General features: G+C 43.7%; 2 protein-coding genes and 5 non-coding genes across 8 annotated transcripts in view; all 7 read left to right on the top strand.

Moving 5' to 3' along the window:
- Positions 1 to 1712: 1712 nt before the first annotated feature.
- Positions 1713 to 1785, top strand: trnaf-gaa (transfer RNA phenylalanine (anticodon GAA)). Its single transcript has one exon. It is a non-coding gene; the product is annotated as a tRNA-Phe (tRNA).
- Positions 1786 to 5012: 3227 nt separating this feature from the next.
- Positions 5013 to 5085, top strand: trnaf-gaa (transfer RNA phenylalanine (anticodon GAA)). The gene has a single exon. It is a non-coding gene; the product is annotated as a tRNA-Phe (tRNA).
- Positions 5086 to 8314: 3229 nt separating this feature from the next.
- Positions 8315 to 8387, top strand: trnaf-gaa (transfer RNA phenylalanine (anticodon GAA)). Its single transcript has one exon. It is a non-coding gene; the product is annotated as a tRNA-Phe (tRNA).
- Positions 8388 to 11618: 3231 nt separating this feature from the next.
- Positions 11619 to 11691, top strand: trnaf-gaa (transfer RNA phenylalanine (anticodon GAA)). The gene has a single exon. It is a non-coding gene; the product is annotated as a tRNA-Phe (tRNA).
- A 3236-nt stretch (positions 11692 to 14927) lies between these two features.
- On the top strand, positions 14928 to 15012 carry trnaf-gaa (transfer RNA phenylalanine (anticodon GAA)). Its single transcript has one exon. It is a non-coding gene; the product is annotated as a tRNA-Phe (tRNA).
- Positions 15013 to 22008: 6996 nt separating this feature from the next.
- LOC118393766 (GTP-binding protein RAD-like) lies at positions 22009 to 24992 on the top strand. Its single transcript, XM_035786813.2, has 5 exons — positions 22009 to 22143; positions 22480 to 22846; positions 23367 to 23440; positions 23650 to 23854; positions 24036 to 24992. The coding sequence occupies exons 2-5, from the start codon at positions 22492 to 22494 to the stop codon at positions 24311 to 24313; spliced, it is 912 nt and encodes a 303-aa protein (XP_035642706.1). The 5' UTR covers positions 22009 to 22143; positions 22480 to 22491; the 3' UTR covers positions 24314 to 24992.
- A 224-nt stretch (positions 24993 to 25216) lies between these two features.
- LOC118394303 (cadherin-16-like) overlaps positions 25217 to 27622 on the top strand; it is a 35079-nt gene continuing 32673 nt past the window's right edge. Inside the window, exon 1 of one of the 2 annotated variants that reach the window (XM_035787499.2) lies at positions 25217 to 25283. The gene's annotated coding sequence lies outside the window, so the exon portion shown is untranslated. Of the gene's footprint in view, positions 25284 to 27348; positions 27494 to 27622 lie in introns of those variants that run through there. The other variant, XM_035787500.2, reaches the window with a different exon arrangement.

Here is a 27622-nt window from a genome sequence, read left to right as displayed (position 1 = left end):
AGACCCTGGGTCTCGACCCCGCCCTGTGCAACTGGGTACTGGACTTCCTGACGGGCCGCCCCAGGTGGTGAGGGTAGGCAACAACATCTCCACCCCGCTGATACTCAACACTGGGGCCCCACAAGGGTGCGTTCTGAGCCCTCTCCTGTACTCCCTGTTCACCCACGACTGCGTAGCCACGCACGCCTCCAACTCAATCATCAAGTTTGCGGACGACACAAAAGTGGTAGGCTTGATTACCAACAACGACGAGACGGCCCACAGGGAGGAGGTGAGGGCCCTCGGAGTGTGGCGTCAGGAAAATAACCTCACACTCAACGTCAACAAAACTAAGGAGATGATGATTGTGGACTTCAGGAAACAGCAGAGGGAACACCCCCCTATCCACATCGATGGAACAGTAGTGGAGAGGGTAGCAAGTTTTAAGTTCCTCGGTATACACATCACAGACAAACTGAATTGGTCCACTCACACAGACAGCATCGTGAAGAAGGCGCAGCAGCGCCTCTTCAACCTCAGGAGGCTGAAGAAATTTGGCTTGTCACCAAAAGCACTCACAAACTTCTATAGATGCACAATCGAGAGCATCCTGGCGGGCTGTATCACTGCCTGGTACGGCAACTGCTCCGCCCACAACCGTAAGGCTCTCCAGAGGGTAGTGAGGTCTGCACAACGCATCACCGGGGGCAAACTACCTGCCCTCCAGGACACCTACACCACCCGATGTCACAGGAAGGCCATAAAGATCATCAAGGACATCAACCACCCGAGCCACTGCCTGTTCACCCCGCTATCATCCAGAAGGCGAGGTCAGTACAGGTGCATCAAAGCTGGGACCGAGAGACTGAAAAACAGCTTCTATCTCATGGCCATCAGACTGTTAAACAGCCATCACAATGCTCCATTGTATAAACTACACTGAATAATAATATAAACGCAACATACAACAATTTCAAAGATTTTACTGAGTTACAAAGGCTACATCCTCCAACTATTACCAGATAGCAGAGTGGCGCAGCGGAAGCGTGCTGGGCCCATAACCCAGAGGTCGATGGATCGAAACCATCCTCTGCTATGTTTTACATGTGGCCAATTCAGCGAAGGTAAACCACGAATGAAAAATATTTCTAAAAGCCTTTATGCAATAGAAATTATACCTACATTCAGTTATCAATTCACAAAATAAAAGGAAACTTTGTTTTCAAATAATGTGTTAATATGGTGTTTGTAAGCAATACGATAACTTATACATAAACTATAACTAATAGAATGGTTGAGTTAGACCACTAATAGAATGGTTGAGTTTTAGACCACATTAATATTGCATCATCCTGAAGGGTAAACACAACCACCCTCTCATGGACAATGGATGAAATAACAGGTCATTTTATCTGAGCAGTTCTTGAACTTCCATTACACATTGAGAGCCTGTGTCTGTTAGCAAGATGACTCCAGATCAACTGAGGCTCCTTTTCGTACATGTAATCACTAAAAGGTTCGCCTAATAATAACTAAAAGTATGTGTGAGTTTGTCACCAGCAGGTGGAAGCATTGTCTTCTAGCAGTTTGGAAAAGGACGTGATTATTCCATCCATGTGGGAGCATTTGTCATGCGTGGTTCGAGAAAGATTAATAGAAAAGAAAATATCCTAAAGTCAACTAAATAAATCAGCCAGTTAACAAGACAGTTAACGAGACATTTTAACAGGGTGGCCGAAATAGCTCAGTTGGGAGAGCGTTAGACTGAAGATCTAAAGGTCCCTGGTTCGATCCCGGGTTTCGGCAAGTGTTCATTTTGCGAGACTTCTAAATTTGGCCTGAAAATGGAGGGCAGCTGGTTGGAAACACAGGTTCAAATGGAACATTTAGTTGGGAGATTATGGGTTGGACAAAACCCTAAACTCTCACAATCAAATGTAGACCGCATTATCTACCAAGAGAATTCTATCCCCCAAGCAGACACATCGATGGCTCTGAACAAACTTTATTTGACTCTTTGCAAACTGGAATCCATTTATCCGGAGGCTGCATTCATTGTAGCTGGGGATTTTAACAAGGCTAATCTGAAAACAAGACTCCCTAAATTTTATCAGCATATCAATTGCGCAACCAGGGGTGGAAAAACCTTGGATCATTGTTACTCTAACTTCCGCGACGCATATAAGGCCCTGCCCCGCCCTCCTTTCGGAAAAGCTGACCAGGACTCCATTTTGTTGATCCCTGCCTACAGACAGAAACTAAAACAAGAGGCTCCCACGCTGAGGTCTGTCCAACGCTGGTCCGACCAAGCTGACTCCACACTCCAAGACTGCTTACATCACGTGGACTGGGTTATGTTTCGTATTGCGTCAGATAACAATATTGACGAATACGCTGATTCGGTGTGCGAGTTCATTAGAACGTGCGTTGAAGAAGTCGTTCCCATAGCAACGATTAAAACATTCCCTAACCAGAAACCGTGGATTGATGGCAGCATTCGCGTGAAACTGAAAGCGCGAACCACTGCTTTTAATCAGGGCAAGGTGACTGGTAACATGACCGAATACAAAAAGTGCAGCTATTCCCTCCGCAAGGCTATCAAACAAGCCAAGCGTCAGTACAGAGACAAAGTAGAATCTCAATTCAACGGCTCTGACACAAGAGGCATGTGGCAGGGTCTACAGTCAATCACGGACTACAAGAAGAAACCCAGCCCAGTCACGGACCAGGATGTCTTGCTCCCAGGCAGACTAAATAACTTTTTTACCCGCTTTGAGGACAATACAGTGCCACTGACACGGCCTGCAACGAAAACATGCAGACTCTCCTTCACTGCAGCGAGGTGAGTAAGACATTTAAACGTGTTAACCCTCGCAAGGCTGCAGGCCCAGACGGCATCCCCAGCCGCGCCCTCAGAGCATGCGCAGACCAGCTGGCCGGTGTGTTTACGGACATATTCAATCAATCCCTATACCAGTCTGCTGTTCCCACATGCTTCAAGAGGGCCACCGTTGTTCCTGTTCCCAAGAAAGCTAAGGTAACTGAGTTAAACGACTACCGCCCGAAGCACTCACTTCCGTCATCATGAAGTGCTTTGAGAGACTAGTCAAGGACCATATCACCTCCACCCTACCTGACACCTAGACCCACTCCAATTTGCTTACCGCCCAAATAGGTCCACAGACGATGCAATCTCAACCACACTGCACACTGCCCTAACCCATCTGGACAAGAGGAATACCTATGTGAGAATGCTGTTCATCGACTACAGCTCGGCATTCAACACCATAGTACCCTCCAAACTCGTCATTAAGCTCGAGACCCTGGGTCTCGACCCCGCCCTGTGCAACTGGGTACTGGACTTCCTGACGGGCCGCCCCCAGGTGGTGAGGGTAGGCAACAACATCTCCACCCCGCTGATACTCAACACTGGGGCCCCACAAGGGTGCGTTCTGAGCCCTCTCCTGTACTCCCTGTTCACCCACGACTGCGTAGCCACGCACGCCTCCAACTCAATCATCAAGTTTGCGGACGACACAAAAGTGGTAGGCTTGATTACCAACAACGACGAGACGGCCCACAGGGAGGAGGTGAGGGCCCTCGGAGTGTGGCGTCAGGAAAATAACCTCACACTCAACGTCAACAAAACTAAGGAGATGATGATTGTGGACTTCAGGAAACAGCAGAGGGAACACCCCCCTATCCACATCGATGGAACAGTAGTGGAGAGGGTAGCAAGTTTTAAGTTCCTCGGTATACACATCACAGACAAACTGAATTGGTCCACTCACACAGACAGCATCGTGAAGAAGGCGCAGCAGCGCCTCTTCAACCTCAGGAGGCTGAAGAAATTTGGCTTGTCACCAAAAGCACTCACAAACTTCTATAGATGCACAATCGAGAGCATCCTGGCGGGCTGTATCACTGCCTGGTACGGCAACTGCTCCGCCCACAACCGTAAGGCTCTCCAGAGGGTAGTGAGGTCTGCACAACGCATCACCGGGGGCAAACTACCTGCCCTCCAGGACACCTACACCACCCGATGTCACAGGAAGGCCATAAAGATCATCAAGGACATCAACCACCCGAGCCACTGCCTGTTCACCCCGCTATCATCCAGAAGGCGAGGTCAGTACAGGTGCATCAAAGCTGGGACCGAGAGACTGAAAAACAGCTTCTATCTCATGGCCATCAGACTGTTAAACAGCCATCACAATGCTCCATTGTATAAACTACACTGAATAATAATATAAACGCAACATACAACAATTTCAAAGATTTTACTGAGTTACAAAGGCTACATCCCCTCCAACTATTATCAGATAGCAGAGTGGCGCAGCGGAAGCGTGCTGGGCCCATAACCCAGAGGTCGATGGATCGAAACCATCCTCTGCTATGTTTTACATGTGGCCAATTCAGCGAAGGTAAACCACGAATGAAAAATATTTCTAAAAGCCTTTATGCAATAGAAATTATACCTACATTCAGTTATCAATTCACAAAATAAAAGGAAACTTTGTTTTCAAATAATGTGTTAATATGGTGTTTGTAAGCAATACGATAACTTATACATAAACTATAACTAATAGAATGGTTGAGTTAGACCACTAATAGAATGGTTGAGTTTTAGACCACATTAATATTGCATCATCCTGAAGGGTAAACACAACCACCCTCTCATGGACAATGGATGAAATAACAGGTCATTTTATCTGAGCAGTTCTTGAACTTCCATTACACATTGAGAGCCTGTGTCTGTTAGCAAGATGACTCCAGATCAACTGAGGCTCCTTTTCGTACATGTAATCACTAAAAGGTTCGCCTAATAATAACTAAAAGTATGTGTGAGTTTGTCACCAGCAGGTGGAAGCATTGTCTTCTAGCAGTTTGGAAAAGGACGTGATTATTCCATCCATGTGGGAGCATTTGTCATGCGTGGTTCGAGAAAGATTAATAGAAAAGAAAATATCCTAAAGTCAACTAAATAAATCAGCCAGTTAACAAGACAGTTAACGAGACATTTTAACAGGGTGGCCGAAATAGCTCAGTTGGGAGAGCGTTAGACTGAAGATCTAAAGGTCCCTGGTTCGATCCCGGGTTTCGGCAAGTGTTCATTTTGCGAGACTTCTAAATTTGGCCTGAAAATGGAGGGCAGCTGGTTGGAAACACAGGTTCAAATGGAACATTTAGTTGGGAGATTATGGGTTGGACAAAACCCTAAACTCTCACAATCAAATGTAGACCGCATTATCTACCAAGAGAATTCTATCCCCCAAGCAGACACATCGATGGCTCTGAACAAACTTTATTTGACTCTTTGCAAACTGGAATCCATTTATCCGGAGGCTGCATTCATTGTAGCTGGGGATTTTAACAAGGCTAATCTGAAAACAAGACTCCCTAAATTTTATCAGCATATCAATTGCGCAACCAGGGGTGGAAAAACCTTGGATCATTGTTACTCTAACTTCCGCGACGCATATAAGGCCCTGCCCCGCCCTCCTTTCGGAAAAGCTGACCAGGACTCCATTTTGTTGATCCCTGCCTACAGACAGAAACTAAAACAAGAGGCTCCCACGCTGAGGTCTGTCCAACGCTGGTCCGACCAAGCTGACTCCACACTCCAAGACTGCTTACATCACGTGGACTGGGTTATGTTTCGTATTGCGTCAGATAACAATATTGACGAATACGCTGATTCGGTGTGCGAGTTCATTAGAACGTGCGTTGAAGAAGTCGTTCCCATAGCAACGATTAAAACATTCCCTAACCAGAAACCGTGGATTGATGGCAGCATTCGCGTGAAACTGAAAGCGCGAACCACTGCTTTTAATCAGGGCAAGGTGACTGGTCACATGACCGAATACAAAAAGTGCAGCTATTCCCTCCGCAAGGCTATCAAACAAGCCAAGCGTCAGTACAGAGACAAAGTAGAATCTCAATTCAACGGCTCTGACACAAGAGGCATGTGGCAGGGTCTACAGTCAATCACGGACTACAAGAAGAAACCCAGCCCAGTCACGGACCAGGATGTCTTGCTCCCAGGCAGACTAAATAACTTTTTTTACCCGCTTTGAGGACAATACAGTGCCACTGACACGGCCTGCAACGAAAACATGCAGACTCTCCTTCACTGCAGCGAGGTGAGTAAGACATTTAAACGTGTTAACCCTCGCAAGGCTGCAGGCCCAGACGGCATCCCCAGCCGCGCCCTCAGAGCATGCGCAGACCAGCTGGCCGGTGTGTTTACGGACATATTCAATCAATCCCTATACCAGTCTGCTGTTCCCACATGCTTCAAGAGGGCCACCGTTGTTCCTGTTCCCAAGAAAGCTAAGGTAACTGAGTTAAACGACTACCGCCCCGAAGCACTCACTTCCGTCATCATGAAGTGCTTTGAGAGACTAGTCAAGGACCATATCACCTCCACCCTACCTGACACCTAGACCCACTCCAATTTGCTTACCGCCCAAATAGGTCCACAGACGATGCAATCTCAACCACACTGCACACTGCCCTAACCCATCTGGACAAGAGGAATACCTATGTGAGAATGCTGTTCATCGACTACAGCTCGGCATTCAACACCATAGTACCCTCCAAACTCGTCATTAAGCTCGAGACCCTGGGTCTCGACCCCGCCCTGTGCAACTGGGTACTGGACTTCCTGACGGGCCGCCCCCAGGTGGTGAGGGTAGGCAACAACATCTCCACCCCGCTGATACTCAACACTGGGGCCCCACAAGGGTGCGTTCTGAGCCCTCTCCTGTACTCCCTGTTCACCCACGACTGCGTAGCCACGCACGCCTCCAACTCAATCATCAAGTTTGCGGACGACACAAAAGTGGTAGGCTTGATTACCAACAACGACGAGACGGCCCACAGGGAGGAGGTGAGGGCCCTCGGAGTGTGGCGTCAGGAAAATAACCTCACACTCAACGTCAACAAAACTAAGGAGATGATGATTGTGGACTTCAGGAAACAGCAGAGGGAACACCCCCCTATCCACATCGATGGAACAGTAGTGGAGAGGGTAGCAAGTTTTAAGTTCCTCGGTATACACATCACAGACAAACTGAATTGGTCCACTCACACAGACAGCATCGTGAAGAAGGCGCAGCAGCGCCTCTTCAACCTCAGGAGGCTGAAGAAATTTGGCTTGTCACCAAAAGCACTCACAAACTTCTATAGATGCACAATCGAGAGCATCCTGGCGGGCTGTATCACTGCCTGGTACGGCAACTGCTCCGCCCACAACCGTAAGGCTCTCCAGAGGGTAGTGAGGTCTGCACAACGCATCACCGGGGGCAAACTACCTGCCCTCCAGGACACCTACACCACCCGATGTCACAGGAAGGCCATAAAGATCATCAAGGACATCAACCACCCGAGCCACTGCCTGTTCACCCCGCTATCATCCAGAAGGCGAGGTCAGTACAGGTGCATCAAAGCTGGGACCGAGAGACTGAAAAACAGCTTCTATCTCATGGCCATCAGACTGTTAAACAGCCATCACAATGCTCCATTGTATAAACTACACTGAATAATAATATAAACGCAACATACAACAATTTCAAAGATTTTACTGAGTTACAAAGGCTACATCCCCTCCAACTATTATCAGATAGCAGAGTGGCGCAGCGGAAGCGTGCTGGGCCCATAACCCAGAGGTCGATGGATCGAAACCATCCTCTGCTATGTTTTACATGTGGCCAATTCAGCGAAGGTAAACCACGAATGAAAAATATTTCTAAAAGCCTTTATGCAATAGAAATTATACCTACATTCAGTTATCAATTCACAAAATAAAAGGAAACTTTGTTTTCAAATAATGTGTTAATATGGTGTTTGTAAGCAATACGATAACTTATACATAAACTATAACTAATAGAATGGTTGAGTTAGACCACTAATAGAATGGTTGAGTTTTAGACCACATTAATATTGCATCATCCTGAAGGGTAAACACAACCACCCTCTCATGGACAATGGATGAAATAACAGGTCATTTTATCTGAGCAGTTCTTGAACTTCCATTACACATTGAGAGCCTGTGTCTGTTAGCAAGATGACTCCAGATCAACTGAGGCTCCTTTTCGTACATGTAATCACTAAAAGGTTCGCCTAATAATAACTAAAAGTATGTGTGAGTTTGTCAGCAGCAGGTGGAAGCATTGTCTTCTAGCAGTTTGGAAAAGGACGTGATTATTCCATCCATGTGGGAGCATTTGTCATGCGTGGTTCGAGAAAGATTAATAGAAAAGAAAATATCCTAAAGTCAACTAAATAAATCAGCCAGTTAACAAGACAGTTAACGAGACATTTTAACAGGGTGGCCGAAATAGCTCAGTTGGGAGAGCGTTAGACTGAAGATCTAAAGGTCCCTGGTTCGATCCCGGGTTTCGGCAAGTGTTCATTTTGCGAGACTTCTAAATTTGGCCTGAAAATGGAGGGCAGCTGGTTGGAAACACAGGTTCAAATGGAACATTTAGTTGGGAGATTATGGGTTGGACAAAACCCTAAACTCTCACAATCAAATGTAGACCGCATTATCTACCAAGAGAATTCTATCCCCCAAGCAGACACACATCGATGGCTCTGAACAAACTTTATTTGACTCTTTGCAAACTGGAATCCATTTATCCGGAGGCTGCATTCATTGTAGCTGGGGATTTTAACAAGGCTAATCTGAAAACAAGACTCCCTAAATTTTATCAGCATATCAATTGCGCAACCAGGGGTGGAAAAACCTTGGATCATTGTTACTCTAACTTCCGCGACGCATATAAGGCCCTGCCCCGCCCTCCTTTCGGAAAAGCTGACCAGGACTCCATTTTGTTGATCCCTGCCTACAGACAGAAACTAAAACAAGAGGCTCCCACGCTGAGGTCTGTCCAACGCTGGTCCGACCAAGCTGACTCCACACTCCAAGACTGCTTACATCACGTGGACTGGGTTATGTTTCGTATTGCGTCAGATAACAATATTGACGAATACGCTGATTCGGTGTGCGAGTTCATTAGAACGTGCGTTGAAGAAGTCGTTCCCATAGCAACGATTAAAACATTCCCTAACCAGAAACCGTGGATTGATGGCAGCATTCGCGTGAAACTGAAAGCGCGAACCACTGCTTTTAATCAGGGCAAGGTGACTGGTCACATGACCGAATACAAAAAGTGCAGCTATTCCCTCCGCAAGGCTATCAAACAAGCCAAGCGTCAGTACAGAGACAAAGTAGAATCTCAATTCAACGGCTCTGACACAAGAGGCATGTGGCAGGGTCTACAGTCAATCACGGACTACAAGAAGAAACCCAGCCCAGTCACGGACCAGGATGTCTTGCTCCCAGGCAGACTAAATAACTTTTTTTACCCGCTTTGAGGACAATACAGTGCCACTGACACGGCCTGCAACGAAAACATGCAGACTCTCCTTCACTGCAGCGAGGTGAGTAAGACATTTAAACGTGTTAACCCTCGCAAGGCTGCAGGCCCAGACGGCATCCCCAGCCGCGCCCTCAGAGCATGCGCAGACCAGCTGGCCGGTGTGTTTACGGACATATTCAATCAATCCCTATACCAGTCTGCTGTTCCCACATGCTTCAAGAGGGCCACCGTTGTTCCTGTTCCCAAGAAAGCTAAGGTAACTGAGTTAAACGACTACCGCCCCGAAGCACTCACTTCCGTCATCATGAAGTGCTTTGAGAGACTAGTCAAGGACCATATCACCTCCACCCTACCTGACACCTAGACCCACTCCAATTTGCTTACCGCCCAAATAGGTCCACAGACGATGCAATCTCAACCACACTGCACACTGCCCTAACCCATCTGGACAAGAGGAATACCTATGTGAGAATGCTGTTCATCGACTACAGCTCGGCATTCAACACCATAGTACCCTCCAAACTCGTCATTAAGCTCGAGACCCTGGGTCTCGACCCCGCCCTGTGCAACTGGGTACTGGACTTCCTGACGGGCCGCCCCCAGGTGGTGAGGGTAGGCAACAACATCTCCACCCCGCTGATACTCAACACTGGGGCCCCACAAGGGTGCGTTCTGAGCCCTCTCCTGTACTCCCTGTTCACCCACGACTGCGTAGCCACGCACGCCTCCAACTCAATCATCAAGTTTGCGGACGACACAAAAGTGGTAGGCTTGATTACCAACAACGACGAGACGGCCCACAGGGAGGAGGTGAGGGCCCTCGGAGTGTGGCGTCAGGAAAATAACCTCACACTCAACGTCAACAAAACTAAGGAGATGATGATTGTGGACTTCAGGAAACAGCAGAGGGAACACCCCCCTATCCACATCGATGGAACAGTAGTGGAGAGGGTAGCAAGTTTTAAGTTCCTCGGTATACACATCACAGACAAACTGAATTGGTCCACTCACACAGACAGCATCGTGAAGAAGGCGCAGCAGCGCCTCTTCAACCTCAGGAGGCTGAAGAAATTTGGCTTGTCACCAAAAGCACTCACAAACTTCTATAGATGCACAATCGAGAGCATCCTGGCGGGCTGTATCACTGCCTGGTACGGCAACTGCTCCGCCCACAACCGTAAGGCTCTCCAGAGGGTAGTGAGGTCTGCACAACGCATCACCGGGGGCAAACTACCTGCCCTCCAGGACACCTACACCACCCGATGTCACAGGAAGGCCATAAAGATCATCAAGGACATCAACCACCCGAGCCACTGCCTGTTCACCCCGCTATCATCCAGAAGGCGAGGTCAGTACAGGTGCATCAAAGCTGGGACCGAGAGACTGAAAAACAGCTTCTATCTCATGGCCATCAGACTGTTAAACAGCCATCACAATGCTCCATTGTATAAACTACACTGAATAATAATATAAACGCAACATACAACAATTTCAAAGATTTTACTGAGTTACAAAGGCTACATCCCCTCCAACTATTATCAGATAGCAGAGTGGCGCAGCGGAAGCGTGCTGGGCCCATAACCCAGAGGTCGATGGATCGAAACCATCCTCTGCTATGTTTTACATGTGGCCAATTCAGCGAAGGTAAACCACGAATGAAAAATATTTCTAAAAGCCTTTATGCAATAGAAATTATACCTACATTCAGTTATCAATTCACAAAATAAAAGGAAACTTTGTTTTCAAATAATGTGTTAATATGGTGTTTGTAAGCAATACGATAACTTATACATAAACTATAACTAATAGAATGGTTGAGTTAGACCACTAATAGAATGGTTGAGTTTTAGACCACATTAATATTGCATCATCCTGAAGGGTAAACACAACCACCCTCTCATGGACAATGGATGAAATAACAGGTCATTTTATCTGAGCAGTTCTTGAACTTCCATTACACATTGAGAGCCTGTGTCTGTTAGCAAGATGACTCCAGATCAACTGAGGCTCCTTTTCGTACATGTAATCACTAAAAGGTTCGCCTAATAATAACTAAAAGTATGTGTGAGTTTGTCACCAGCAGGTGGAAGCATTGTCTTCTAGCAGTTTGGAAAAGGACGTGATTATTCCATCCATGTGGGAGCATTTGTCATGCGTGGTTCGAGAAAGATTAATAGAAAAGAAAATATCCTAAAGTCAACTAAATAAATCAGCCAGTTAACAAGACAGTTAACGAGACATTTTAACAGGGTGGCCGAAATAGCTCAGTTGGGAGAGCGTTAGACTGAAGATCTAAAGGTCCCTGGTTCGATCCCGGGTTTCGGCAAGTGTTCATTTTGCGAGACTTCTAAATTTGGCCTGAAAATGGAGGGCAGCTGGTTGGAAACACAGGTTCAAATGGAACATTTAGTTGGGAGATTATGGGTTGGACAAAACCCTAAACTCTCACAATCAAATGTAGACCGCATTATCTACCAAGAGAATTCTATCCCCCAAGCAGACACATCGATGGCTCTGAACAAACTTTATTTGACTCTTTGCAAACTGGAATCCATTTATCCGGAGGCTGCATTCATTGTAGCTGGGGATTTTAACAAGGCTAATCTGAAAACAAGACTCCCTAAATTTTATCAGCATATCAATTGCGCAACCAGGGGTGGAAAAACCTTGGATCATTGTTACTCTAACTTCCGCGACGCATATAAGGCCCTGCCCCGCCCTCCTTTCGGAAAAGCTGACCAGGACTCCATTTTGTTGATCCCTGCCTACAGACAGAAACTAAAACAAGAGGCTCCCACGCTGAGGTCTGTCCAACGCTGGTCCGACCAAGCTGACTCCACACTCCAAGACTGCTTACATCACGTGGACTGGGTTATGTTTCGTATTGCGTCAGATAACAATATTGACGAATACGCTGATTCGGTGTGCGAGTTCATTAGAACGTGCGTTGAAGAAGTCGTTCCCATAGCAACGATTAAAACATTCCCTAACCAGAAACCGTGGATTGATGGCAGCATTCGCGTGAAACTGAAAGCGCGAACCACTGCTTTTAATCAGGGCAAGGTGACTGGTAACATGACCGAATACAAAAAGTGCAGCTATTCCCTCCGCAAGGCTATCAAACAAGCCAAGCGTCAGTACAGAGACAAAGTAGAATCTCAATTCAACGGCTCTGACACAAGAGGCATGTGGCAGGGTCTACAGTCAATCACGGACTACAAGAAGAAACCCAGCCCAGTCACGGACCAGGATGTCTTGCTCCCAGGCAGACTAAATAACTTTTTTACCCGCTTTGAGGACAATACAGTGCCACTGACACGGCCTGCAACGAAAACATGCAGACTCTCCTTCACTGCAGCGAGGTGAGTAAGACATTTAAACGTGTTAACCCTCGCAAGGCTGCAGGCCCAGACGGCATCCCCAGCCGCGCCCTCAGAGCATGCGCAGACCAGCTGGCCGGTGTGTTTACGGACATATTCAATCAATCCCTATACCAGTCTGCTGTTCCCACATGCTTCAAGAGGGCCACCGTTGTTCCTGTTCCCAAGAAAGCTAAGGTAACTGAGTTAAACGACTACCGCCCCGAAGCACTCACTTCCGTCATCATGAAGTGCTTTGAGAGACTAGTCAAGGACCATATCACCTCCACCCTACCTGACACCTAGACCCACTCCAATTTGCTTACCGCCCAAATAGGTCCACAGACGATGCAATCTCAACCACACTGCACACTGCCCTAACCCATCTGGACAAGAGGAATACCTATGTGAGAATGCTGTTCATCGACTACAGCTCGGCATTCAACACCATAGTACCCTCCAAACTCGTCATTAAGCTCGAGACCCTGGGTCTCGACCCCGCCCTGTGCAACTGGGTACTGGACTTCCTGACGGGCCGCCCCCAGGTGGTGAGGGTAGGCAACAACATCTCCACCCCGCTGATACTCAACACTGGGGCCCCACAAGGGTGCGTTCTGAGCCCTCTCCTGTACTCCCTGTTCACCCACGACTGCGTAGCCACGCACGCCTCCAACTCAATCATCAAGTTTGCGGACGACACAAAAGTGGTAGGCTTGATTACCAACAACGACGAGACGGCCCACAGGGAGGAGGTGAGGGCCCTCGGAGTGTGGCGTCAGGAAAATAACCTCACACTCAACGTCAACAAAACTAAGGAGATGATGATTGTGGACTTCAGGAAACAGCAGAGGGAACACCCCCCTATCCACATCGATGGAACAGTAGTGGAGAGGGTAGCAAGTTTTAAGTTCCTCGGTATACACATCACAGACAAACTGAATTGGTCCACTCACACAGACAGCATCGTGAAGAAGGCGCAGCAGCGCCTCTTCAACCTCAGGAGGCTGAAGAAATTTGGCTTGTCACCAAAAGCACTCACAAACTTCTATAGATGCACAATCGAGAGCATCTTGGCGGGCTGTATCACTGCCTGGTACGGCAACTGCTCCGCCCACAACCGTAAGGCTCTCCAGAGGGTAGTGAGGTCTGCACAACGCATCACCGGGGGCAAACTACCTGCCCTCCAGGACACCTACACCACCCGATGTCACAGGAAGGCCATAAAGATCATCAAGGACATCAACCACCCGAGCCACTGCCTGTTCACCCCGCTATCATCCAGAAGGCGAGGTCAGTACAGGTGCATCAAAGCTGGGACCGAGAGACTGAAAAACAGCTTCTATCTCATGGCCATCAGACTGTTAAACAGCCATCACAATGCTCCATTGTATAAACTACACTGAATAATAATATAAACGCAACATACAACAATTTCAAAGATTTTACTGAGTTACAAAGGCTACATCCCCTCCAACTATTACCAGATAGCAGAGTGGCGCAGCGGAAGCGTGCTGGGCCCATAACCCAGAGGTCGATGGATCGAAACCATCCTCTGCTATGTTTTACATGTGGCCAATTCAGCGAAGGTAAACCACGAATGAAAAATATTTCTAAAAGCCTTTATGCAATAGAAATTATACCTACATTCAGTTATCAATTCACAAAATAAAAGGAAACTTTGTTTTCAAATAATGTGTTAATATGGTGTTTGTAAGCAATACGATAACTTATACATAAACTATAACTAATAGAATGGTTGGGTTAGACCACTAATAGAATGGTTGAGTTTTAGACCACATTAATATTGCATCATCCTGAAGGGTAAACACAACCACCCTCTCATGGACAATGGATGAAATAACAGGTAATTTTATCTGAGCAGTTCTTGAACTTCCATTACACATTGAGAGCCTGTGTCTGTTAGCAAGATGACTCCAGATCAACTGAGGCTCCTTTTCGTACATGTAATCACTAAAAGGTTCGCCTAATAATAACTAAAAGTATGTGTGAGTTTGTCACCAGCAGGTGGAAGCATTGTCTTCTAGCAGTTTGGAAAAGGACGTGATTATTCCATCCATGTGGGAGCATTTGTCATGCGTGGTTTGAGAAAGATTAATAGAAAATATCCTAAAGACAACTAAATAAATCAGCCAGCTAACAAGACACCTTAGAAAAGAATGAGAAATAATATTTTAACAGCGTGGCCGAAATAGCTCAGTTGGGAGAGCGTTAGACTGAAGATCTAAAGGTCCCTGGTTAGGTCCCTGGTTCGATCCCGGGTTTCGGCAAGTGTTCATTTTGCGAGACTTCTAAATTTGGCCTGAAAATGGAGGGCAGCTGGTTGGAAACACAGGTTCAAAGGGAACATTTAGTTGGGAGATTATGGGTTGGACAAAACCCTAAACTCTCCTCAACTCCTCCATCCTTTCTCCGTGACCCAACCTATACTCAGAGCATTTCATATTATTCTGTATGTATATCAAAGATACTCCATTTAAAATGATATGTTACATTTCACATCCATTTCATATGATATGAATTACAATTTGTATGATGTTAAGAATTTCCAAAACGTACAATACATTACAAATTGGCAAAATGTACAATATGTTAAGATTTTGCTAAACGTATGATATGCTACGAATTCCAATTTGTCTTTCACGTCTGACTCAATTTATTTTGGGATCCAACACTGTAAATGTAATTTTAACTTTTTCAATAGAAGGCGAGAGAGGACACAGAAGAGAGGACGCAGGCCTTGAGCAAATCTAATTGAGAAAAGGCCAACAGAGGAGCCTTCTCCCAGAGAGGAAGCACAAGAGTATCCTGAGTCCTTCGCAGAAGAGTTTTGAGATCCGCTACACCCCCTTTGAATCAGCTGTTTTTTACTGGGAGGAGAAAGCATGCAAATATTTAAAAACAATATGCTACATATCCTTTTATCGATAAAATGTCTTGCACAACTAGCTACTGTACATGTATTTGTACTACTTTACACATTTAATTTGTGATTAATCCCTTGTAGCCTAAATGTCATTTGCATAAATTATGCTTGAGTCTCATTTCCTTCAAGCATATTTGTTTCCACATTTCCTGCTCTCCTTGACAGATATTCTGAATAGTTTGTCACATAATCATCAAAATAATCTGTCAGCCCCAATATTGCCATACTAGGCTGAAATTATTGTGTGATTTTATATTAGGCCTTTGTTTTGTCACACCCAACTAGCTAAAATGAGATACTTTGAAATTACTTCACCAACGCTACAGCTAGCTTGCTGTTGATATTGAATACACATGCACTTACTTACGCTTGTGTGTGTGTGTGTTCTAATGTGCTCTAATCACATTTTGATCTATTAATGTCAGTCTTTGAATGCTCCATTGTATAAACTACACTGAATAATAATATAAACGCAACATGCAACAATTTCAAAGATTTTACTGAGTTACAGTTCATATAAGGAAATCAGTCAATTTAAATAAATTCCTTAGGCCCTAATCTATGGATTTCACATGACTAAGAATACAGATATGCATCTGGTTACAGATACCTTTAAAAAAAAGGTAGGAGCATGGATCTCAAAACCAGTCAGTATCTGGGGTGACCACCGTTTGCCTCATGCAGTGCGACACATCTCCTTTGCATAGAGTTGATCAGGCCTGTGGCCTGTGGAATGTGGTCCCACTCCTCTTTAATGGCTGTGTGAAGATACTGGATATTGGCGGGAACTGTAACATGTTGTCGTACACGTTGATCCAGAGCATCCCATACATGCTAAATGGTGACATGTCTGGTGAGTATGCAGGCCATGGAAGACCTGGGCCATTTTCAGCTTCCAGGAATGGTGTACAGATTCTTGCGACATGGGACCCTGAATTATCATGCTGAAACATGAGGTGATGGCGGCAGATGAATGGCATGAAAATGGGCCTTAGGATCTTGTTTGTGCGGAATTTCTTCAGTTGTGGAAACCCACGTTTTCATAAGCTGTACGGGTGGCTGGTTTCAGACGATCCCGCAGGTGAAGAACCCAGATGTGGAGGTCTTGGGCTGTCGTGGTTACACACGGTCTGCAGTTGTGAGGCCAGTTGGACATACTGCCAAATTCTCTAAAACAACGTTGGAGGTGGCTTATGGTAGAGAAATTAACATTTAATTATCGACAGCTCTGGTGGACATTCCTGCAGTCAGCATGCCAAGAGCATGCTCCCTAAACTTGAGACATCTGTGGTATTGTGTTGTGTGACAAAACTGCACATTTTAGAGTGGCTTATTTATTGTCCCCAGCACAAGGTGCACTGGACAAGGTGTAATGATCATGCTGTTTAATAAGTTTCTTGATATGCCACACTTGTCAAGTGGATGGATTATCTTGGCAAATGAGAAATGCTCACAAACAGGTATGTAAACAAATTTGTGCACAGAATTTGAGAGAAATACACTTTTTGTGCATATGGACATTCTGGGTTTTATTTCAGCTCGTGAAACATGGGACCAACATTTGACATGTTGCGTTCATATTTTTGTGTGCTATGTGCACCGATTTCAAGCAATTTGAGTATATTTGTCATTGTCACGGCTTCAATTACTTCCTTGATTTACATTCAAAACAATTTCGCTAACATTAAGTTTTCGGTGTAAAAATTATCTTAAATGTATAGATTAAGCCCTTTCTCTTAATTGAGATAAACAAGATTGAACTCCTGTGGTGTTTAGGCTTAACACATTTACCCTTTAACAAGTTTGAATCATGACGAGGGAGAGCAGTTTGACGAAAATAAACAGGTTTTCATATTAAAAAGTTATGGATGATGATGACAGATTTACGGGGTAAGAGTCACGAGAATTGTCAGAAGAAGCCCAATGCTTTTCTACTGTCAGATTTTCACAGTAGGAAAAGAAAGCATAAAAAAAGAAAGATTCAACTCTAAATACAGCAGCAGTGTCGGGATTCGATACAGGGTCGGCATCGGTGAGTATGTCCATTCTTGGTAGAAAATACCCCCCGAATTCGCAACACTTGTTAATTCCTGGTGGAAAACCTTGTCTAATGAGCGATATCCTTGGCGCAGTAGGGCGTTAGACTGAAGATCTGATGGTCTCTGGTTCGGTTTTGGCAGGTAGCATTTTTCAGGCAGCAGCAACCTCAAGGGTTGCAGGTTTGAATCCCAGGCCCAAAGTTAAAATCTGGTGGGGAGCGATCCTGGACGCCATCTCCTGACAATTGAAACGTAAAACAAGACACATTTCTGTTTTCTGTAAACATGGGCAATAAAGTATTCTTCTTTTAAGATGTTACACTGACGATAAAGTAAACCATACCTTTTAACATTGCATGCTACATTATTTAGAGATACATGCCATAGTTAATTTAGAACTAGCCTACTATGATTAATAAAATGTGTGATATAATTTGTTTGAAACAAAGCTAAATTAAATGAAGTTGTAGAAATGTTCTGGAGTTATTATCCCCGGAGACTTCTCTCAGTTACCACTCAAATCTGCTGCCATTGCTGTGCATTAAAAATGGATGAGTGATACGGTTTCTTCTAACTGTAACAGAACACTTTTCCAATGCTGTTCCATTTTGCCCATTTAAAGACCATCTGCAATTCCCTGAGGGTTGTCAGTGCCTTCCACCAATATAGCACCAAATCTATGCTGTTACCGATACATACAACCAAGCTATTTGTCTGAAGTAATTTACCCATATAGAAGTTCACTAGTTTGTGTTCACCTGAAAGGCTGTTTGTGTGAAGGGTCATCAGAGGTCATGAGGGGGTCAGTGTGGTGGGCTAAGGTGTTGAATTTAAAGGTTACCATTGCCAATGCATTGTCAGCTAACATGTGGTGTCTCAGATTGGGGACCAGAGAAGAATTGTTTCAGATTCCAGTAGATACAATCTGCCTGATCTGAAGTAGTCTCCTCGTTGCATTGGAGATGACTGTGGTAGCCTATCCAAGCAGTATTGGTTGAGTAGCATTATACAAAAGTAACATGAAGATTTCTTATATACAGCATAGCTGTGTTCGAATTCTCATACTAACCGCACTAACTGCACTATTTGTGATGTGAATTGAGTATATAGAATGCTTATTGGTCATAGTATGCCAAAGGTTCCCGGATGTCGTATTAAATTCACCAAAATATGAAGTATACACGCAGAGGACACTATTTTGGTACTGTAGGGCCCATAATGCAATTCTTCAGGAAATGAACATTTGGGTGCTTTTGTAAATTCGCTCTGGCTATCTACTCCGATTTCAGAGCACTCTGTCTAAGTGTACCAGAGCACAGAATAATGAATATACCAGCGCCCAACACCCGTTGAATATGGCCGGTGTCAGTAAATGTCTGCAAAAAAGTGTAATTAAATTGTTGCCAGCAGCACAGTTACTGTCACCAACTAGTCATTTGTTAAGCTAACTAGCTATCAAGAGGTTGCATAGCAACAGCATCAACTTCCAGTAGACAGGCGAAGAGCTAGTACGCTCAAATGAAAGCATACTGTTCGTTTATAGTATACTAAAATGAACTAATAGTATGTCGTATGTAGTATATAGTCATTAAGTGTGTAGCATACAGTATTTTAGTCTGGGTATTCGAACACAGCTCATGTCTCAGTGGAGCTGACTATTCCTTGCACGACTACTTACTTACTCCTCTTCATTCCCTATGCAACAGTTAAGTAGATAAGACTTTTCCTTGTGACATAGGTTATTATTGTGTCATTACCATTTTACCATTTATTTTTTAAGTAAATACCTGAAAATTCAAAAGCCAGGCTGGAGAGCCTTATACTACGAATGTAGTTTGAGGAGTTAGTGAGGTAACTTTGGTCAACTCTTGAGTTTAACTTGGTATAACTGCTACCAATGAAGTGGCTCTCCTTTTAGCCAGGTAAATGTAAATGTCACTGAAATCTTCAGAACTAACCTGCTCCAGGGCAGGCTAACTCAGGGCTATCTACATGTATCATGAATGAAGTGTCTGAGCCACAAGTTGAGGACCAATTAAATCAGATTCCCCCACTCTCACAAAGATTGTGTTGTTTTTGTGTGTTAAAACATTGTAATGTTAAAATACCGATGACATTACACATTTAGTAATGACAAATGTATTTGAAACTTCACACACAGTAAAACTTTTGTACCACTTAATAGAATTGTTTTTTCATAGGAGAGGGAAAAAAGGTACTAGTGCATTGATAACCACACCAAAGTAATCAAATAAAGAAGACACTTCTAAACGTCTATTTCACAAGACAGCCTGCTGAATTTGCAAGATAACTTATTTTAATTTCGATTTCGGCACAAATTAAAATGTACCACTGATTTGCCCATGGTTTGACGTTTCAGCATTGTTTCAATGAAGAGTTCAGTGTTGGACTAGCCAGCCACGTGCGACATGCACGCACAGTTACAATCCTGCTAGAGTTAGCCGTAGGCAGACGAGCAATATCCACCGTTGTAGCGCAGATAGAACAATGAGACAGATATTTCACCGGATGTATAAATGTGAAGAATCTGCTTGACGTTTCTCCTCACTACCAAATATGGTAGTGAGGGTAAACCCAGTGCCGGTCGTGCCGACAATTTTCTCATCGATGAAACATTTGATCTCAATACAGAATTATGTTCCCAACAATAGAATCTGTTTCGAGCAGAGTGGACTAAGATGTGTTATTTAGGAGTGCGTGGTTTAGGAGTGCAAAGGCGAATTGTGATATTTAACACGCACGTTTCACAGAGTAGGGTTTCCTAACGGAAATATGCAAATATATTTATGTAAATAACAACAGCCTACACCCTGGGTTCTCACACTGAGGTGTTCATACCTATATAGCCCACAATCAGTGAACACCACTCAGACCACTCAGCAGGCTTCAGTAGGCTGACTGATCTATTATTCAATGTTAAAAATGTTATGCTAGTGAAACTACAGGAGCAACCCAGTATAACTATTGAGTCACTGAGGACAAAACAGCTGGTACCTTAATGTGGACTTTGTTTATAAGAATGGAGAAAAACATCTCCATCTCCACACTGTTCTGCAAGTGTATGTGAGTGATGGAGACAGAAGATAAAAAGATTAAGCTACCACTGAGTCAGAGTAACCCAGTGAGTCAAACACGTTTCATAGACCACCAAAAGAAGCCCTGACAACAAAGAAAAACATCAATCAATGAAAAGACTTTACCAATACATGTTTTTGGAAACATTGTGCTATTCAACTGAAAACTGTGTGACAGTTAATGTCACTTGAGAATGCATTTAACATTAGTCTGTCCAGCAATACACCACCCAATGACTTTATGTATTGAGCATTGTCTCCAATCACGAGGAATGAGGCTTACCAACTTGCCAGATATAATAATGAAGTAAGCTAGTAATTCTTCCTTTGTCACTGGTCTTCTCTCCTTCTCATGAAGCAGAATGGTAAAAGACAGACCTTGCAGTCCCAGCAGCCTACAATAACATTGTGCATTTCACATAACCACCAGCAGATGGCGACTACAGACTAGATTAACTAACCTCAATCAGATTGATACAGGTGAAATCATCATTAGTTTTCTTTCATGGTCTTTCTTTCCTGTCGCTTGCTGAGTCCTTTGGGATACATGTGGCCCCAGTGATATGTCTAGGCGTCATTTTAAGTGATAATGTGTCCTATTTCTGTGGTGAACCGTCGCTTGTTTTTCACAATAACCTCATTCACATCACAACTCGTGTCACCAAGGCTACGCGACCTATGGGCCGAAATGGTGAGAAGCATCTATTGGAAATGCTTGACGTCTCAGATGCTCTTGGCTAATCCACTGACAATTTGTAGCAGATCATTTATCAATTACAAACTAATCGTGTTATTTAAAATATTGATTGAACATGGTAAACCTTACGAATGGCTGGGAACACCTGACCTGTCCATATACATTGTGGCGCGCGCCATCACAAAGCACGGAGGCAGTGTCAGGTCAACTCTCCATGGCTCTGGGCCAACTGGTGTTAAAACTATGCTAGTTAGCCTACCCCATATTGAGAGTAAATGCCCGAATTACTCAGCAAAAATAATTACATCACTGGCACGATGGCATTGCATTGCAGGAGGGGAGAATCCCTCTGCCCGCCCGCGCATAATTTCCAATCACGTTTCTGTGGAGCGGTCCTCACTTCCTCTCCTCCCTCCCTGGCATGATGTTACGTAGCACTATAATGCGAAGAGACGTGACTCTCAGAGGCAAACCTCATGGTGACGTAACTCGCTCGGCAACTAGATAAATATGGGGATCCGTACGGTTCACTGTATCAAACCGAAACTCCCCTTCACTGAGTGACCACGCTAACGAAAGGATAGACACAAGTGGATTGGATTGTCTGATTCAGGATTTTGGAATACCACAGACGCACATCAAATGTAAGTTTGCTTATGGAATTGAATGATTTTGCAGTCGTGATAATACATTAATTAGGCAATTGCTGTTTCAAACCATTTGAGTTCAACTTCAATTTCAACATTGTCAATGCTCCATCAAACCGTAATTAATATCATAGGATACAGGCACATGATTGGCTTAAATTCATTTGTTCAAATAAATATGACACAAAAGTTCATATAAGCTGTGGCCAAATAAAGGATTTTTTTTTTTAAATCAACATATAGGCGTAGTGATGAGGAATGCATTCTTTGTCAGAGTTGGTTGCTTTTCATGTTAACAGCGGAATCTTACTAAAGAGCGCATCTATTTCACAGACAAAAAAAATAATGACTTTGAACAAAGGTGACAAATTGCGGAACATGGACAAAAGGAGAGGGAGCATGCCGTTTCCCATGCACCTGCAGAACCTGCACAGAAGAAGCATGCCAGTGGACGACCGCGAGATGCGCAAGGTGCAAACTGGAGAGCTGTCCAACCTCATGCGCTGCACGTCCTACACCCCCGGCGAGCCTCACCGAGACAGCTGTGTATCGGACTCGTCGGATTCCGTTATCTCCTCCGGCAGCGACTCGGAGGGACATGTGTACAAGGTGGTTCTCCTCGGCGAGCAGGGTGTCGGCAAGTCTAGCCTGGCACGTATTTTCGGTGGAGTCGAGGATGGTCACGACTGCGACGAGACAGGTGTGTGTCTGATGACGGTTACCGAAGATGATGGTGTTGAAGTTTATATAGCATTGAGAATACACCCAAAGGCAATACTTTTTTAAACAAAGAAAATAACTGTTTGACTGTGGCTGTTCTCAGCACCCCATTAGAGCTAATGTGCATAGGCTCCAAACTAAGTAAATATAGGATTGGTTTCCATATCATCTTGGCACACAAGTTGAAGTACATTGATTATTGCTATTTCCATCCAGTCAGTAAGGCGCCACATATATCAAAGTACTGCTGTTGACATATACAGCCGCAGAGATAGTGGATGGGAGATATGAAAATCAATGACTGAGGGAAGGAGACAGTAATGCACAGTAGTACCCATCACAGATACGGGTTAATTGAGAGTTAATAAGCTGTACTAAAGGTATCATGAAATGGGCAATATAAATGGGCAATAGTGAGTGAGACTTCACACTTGACCAAGTTAGTGGGTTTGTAGAATTTGGGCCAGGAGTATTTATCTGTCTGCTTGCTTTTGTTTCAGGAAACACATATGACAGATCGATCGAGGTGGACGAGGAGGAGGCGTCCATCTTGTTGTACGACATTTGGGAGCAGGTGAGGCATATAATGCAAATTATGCAATTTCAGTCTGACCCTCAGTAAAATTGCTCTTAGTCATAGCATATCATTTGACGTAATGTGTAGTGCTCTAATGCTGGTGTATAATATCATATATCACTATAATAATTTTTATTTGATCACCTGTAGCTTTTGATTAGATAAGCAATGTAGCTAATCTAATTCTATTTATCTTTCGCCTGCAGGATAACAGTCAGTGGCTGAAGGAACAGTGCATGAGGATAGGTGACGCCTACATCATCGTCTACTCAGTGACAGACAAGTCCAGCTTTGAGAAGGCGTCAGAGCTACGCATCCAGCTACGCAGAGCTCGCCAGTCTGAAAACATTCCCATCATCCTTGTGGGCAATAAGAGCGACCTGGTGCGGTCCAGAGAAGTCTCTGTGGATGGTAAGTGACGGTGATCTCTTCTGTCCAAGGCATCTCTGTATTTGCATAGTGCTACTTATTTTAGAATGTTAAAGCTCGTATCAAGGTGTTATGCAAAGGCATAATGGTGAGGGTGAAGTCACTGTCCCCAGGGAACACGATAGATTCTCACCTGCGCCTCCCCTCTTTGTTGTTGTTGCAGAGGGCAGTGCCTGCGCTGTGGTGTTTGACTGCAAGTTCATTGAGACCTCAGCCAATCTCCACCACAACGTCAGGGACCTGTTCGAGGGCATGGTCCGGCAGATCCGACTGCGCAAAGACAGCAAGGAGGAGAACGCTCGCCGTATGGCCAACTGCAAACGACGCGAGAGCATTGGCAAGAAGGCCAAGCGTTTCCTGGGCCGTATGGTGGCCCGGAAGAACAAGAAGATGGCCTTCAGACAGAAGTCCAAGTCCTGCCATGACCTCTCGGTCCTCTGAGAGTACAGTATCTGGACTGCTTTTTTCTCTTAGGCCTTCAAGACCAGACGCTGTGTGTTTTTATCACTAACCCCAAGGACTGATAGAGCTGTACAGAAATGATATATTTTATTATATTAATTAAACACAACAGACATGTTCATGTTAATGATCTGCATGAGGTTTCATTTTTTTTGTCTGCCTTATGTTTATGTATATTAAATCCACCAAGGCTTGTTATTTTAAACCATGAGTTGTAAGATTGCCTTGATAACGGGGGACAGTGTGTTTGGTTCTACTCCATTTAGTGTTGGTAGTGTTGTATATAGCCCTCATGAAATATTAGATTATGGTACACTGTCCTGAAAAGCAATGGAAATGTAAGCACTATGAGTGATTTCACTGCATTCTGTCACCTGGAGTCATTTTTACTTGAAACTGGGTACGCAGGTTCGTACTTTGGCCATGATACTGAGCACATGAATAATGTGTAATGGGCATTAGGCCAGGTTTTGGAAAAAATACATTATTCTATTGTCCTTACCTTCAGTCCAGATGTGAATGAAGAAAGCAATAAGTTATATTTGTCATGTGAATTTAATGTTTTTCTTTAAATACAGTTGATTTGCACTTCCTTTTAATATTTAATAATTTCGTTATGTTTACATTTGAATTTTTTAAATAAAAAAATGAAATACAACTATTCCATATTTTTTCTTACCCAGATCATAAAACAATTAGGCTACACCAAAAACGAAAGGTGTATATATATATTTAAAACATACCTCCTTGTTATTTGATTTATGTCCTCATAAATATTCATTCATTAGATTGTTCAGTGGACTGGAGTCTTGTTGACCAACAGAATTACTGGAAGGAAACAAGGTAGTCAAACATTAAACTGGAGAGTCCTGCAAACGCACTTCGTTTTTCCACACTATTCAAACCGTTCTCCCACCTTCATAGGGAACACGCACAAGATTGAGAGAAGGTAAGACAAAAGAAATATAACGTTTTCGAATTAAAATGGAGTTATAAAGATGATCGTGGAGTGTTAGGTAAATAAGTGATGTTTACCAGTAATTTATTCAGATTTTGTGAGGTACAGGCTCTTATTCTGGCCTACAGGTTGAGTTTGAGAGAGTGCGTTTGTTTTCATTCGCCGGTCTTTGTAAATCATAATAAGACATCTAAATATTTTTCCAAGCGAATGGCCTATGGGTGTTGTGAATTGCTGTCTGCGGCTCGATGAGCGAGGCACAGGGGTTCCTACGACATGTGCCCAGCATAATTTTAATTTGGGGTCATTTATTGGAATGCAAAATCTCATCCTTAACTTTTTCTTGTGCCAAATTCCTTCTCCTTTGTGACCATATAACACATACTATAAAGTCATAATATTTATGAATTATTTTTATTGAGAGAACAATTCATTGCTAGGCTGTTTTGTGTCGCAGGTGTAATCGTGTGCTGGAAACAGAGAGTGCAGCCCGGTTTCATAGACTATACGTGACATAGTACACTCAAAATAGTATGGCTTCGGTATGGTTACACAAGACAGAAGGCTACTTAAGGCAAAAACTAAAGGAGGGTTGTTGGTCGGGTGCATAACTTTGAAACTACTTACTACTTTTTTGTGACTTTGCAACTACTTAGCATGTTAGCTAACCCTTCCCCTAACCATTAACCTCTTGCTCCTACCCGACACGCAGGCGTCCCATCTAGACATCTGGAAATGCAAATGCACTACGCTAAATGCTAATAGCACTCGTTAAAACTCAAACGTTCATTAAAATACACATGCAGGGTACTGAATTAAAGCTACACTCGTTGTGAATCCAGGCAACAAGTCAGATTTTTAAAATGCTTTTGGGCGAAAGCATGAGAAGCTATTATCTGATAGCATGTAACACCCCAAAAGACCCACAGGGGACGTAAACAAAATAATTAGCATAGACGGCGCTACACAAAACGCACAAATAAAATATAAAACATTCATTACCTTTGACCATCTTCTTTGTTGGCACTCCTAGATGTCCCATAAACATCACTATTGGGTCTTTTTTTTCGATTAAATCGGTCCATATATAGCCTAGATATCGATCTATGAAGACTGTGTGATCAAGGAAAAAAATTGCGTTTTATAACGTAACGCCATTTTTTTAAATTAAAAAAGTTGACGATAAACTTTCACAAAACACTTCGAAATACTTTTGTAATGCAACTTTAGGTATTAGTAAATGTTAATAAGCGATCAAATTGATCACGAGGCGATGTATATTCTATAGCTGTACGTCTGGAAATAATGTCCGGGTAATGTCAACCAAAATATCCGGTCGGAGACCGGAAGAAATGCACTACCTTGTGTCCGTTTGACCAAGAAACAAATCGTAGGCAAATGACAAGACTCTAGACATCGTGTGGAAGCTGTAGGTATTGCAACCTCGGCCCCATTTAATGTGGATCACATTCAACAATGGGTTCTAGTGGCGCATGGATATATTTTCCCATTTTCAGTGATCAGATTTTCCTGCGCTTTTCGATGAAATGCACGTTCTGTTATAGTCACAGCCGGGATTTAACCAGTTTTATAAACGTCTGAGTGTTTTCTATCCACACATACTAATCATATGCATATACTATATTCCTGGCATGAGTAGCAGGGCGCTGAAATGTTGCGCGATTTTTAACAGAATGTTCGAAAAAGTAGGGGGTAGGAGTAACAGGTTAACCCCTAACCTAGCTAATGTTAGCCACCTAGCTAACGTTAGTGTTAGCCACCTAGCGAACGTTAGTGTTAGCCACCTAGCTAACGTTAGCCAAAACAAATTGTAATTCTTAACATATCATTCAAATTTGTAACATATTGAACAAATTGTAATTAATAAAATATCACACAAATTGGAATTCGCAACATATAGAAATTATCATTTGAAACATAAACTAATTTGAGTGACCCAGATTTTAATTTACTATGTTACGTCTACCTTTGAGTCCAGGTTGCAGGGTTAGTTCAGCTTTTTGGTCTGTGAATGTGATGAGACATTAATGTACCATGTAGGCCTACTGCCTGTGGCTACTGAGTATATGTTTAACCTAACAGGCATTTAAATGAAACATTTTCTTGCACAGGTGTAGGCCTATTGAAGTTGTATTTATTTACTTTTTTTAAATTTTAAAGATGGTTGATTCTGCAGATTGGTAGGTCTCGTTTAATTATTATATATTTTTTTAAAGATTAGTAAAATAGAATAGTTGCACATGCAGCATTCACACTGGTTTTTCTCTGTCGTTCTCTTTCTCCATCTTTCTTTCTCTGCTTTATAACAG

This window comes from Oncorhynchus keta, chromosome 14 (genome assembly GCF_023373465.1).
Source record: "Oncorhynchus keta strain PuntledgeMale-10-30-2019 chromosome 14, Oket_V2, whole genome shotgun sequence".
In the NCBI taxonomy this organism is placed as follows: Eukaryota; Metazoa; Chordata; class Actinopteri; order Salmoniformes; family Salmonidae; genus Oncorhynchus; species Oncorhynchus keta.
The sequence above is the reverse complement of the archived record's forward strand: the minus strand, read 5'-3'. Positions and strand labels throughout refer to the sequence as shown.

Excerpts from the sequence above, each read along its gene's own strand:
- LOC118393766 (XM_035786813.2), top strand. The coding sequence starts at position 22,492 with ATGACTTTGAACAAAGGTGACAAATTGCGGAACATGGACAAAAGGAGA. Across the intron at positions 22,847-23,366 it reads TCACGACTGCGACGAGACAG|GAAACACATATGACAGATCG; the intron begins GTGTGTGTCTGA and ends CTTTTGTTTCAG. Across the intron at positions 23,855-24,035 it reads CAGAGAAGTCTCTGTGGATG|AGGGCAGTGCCTGCGCTGTG; the intron begins GTAAGTGACGGT and ends TTGTTGTTGCAG.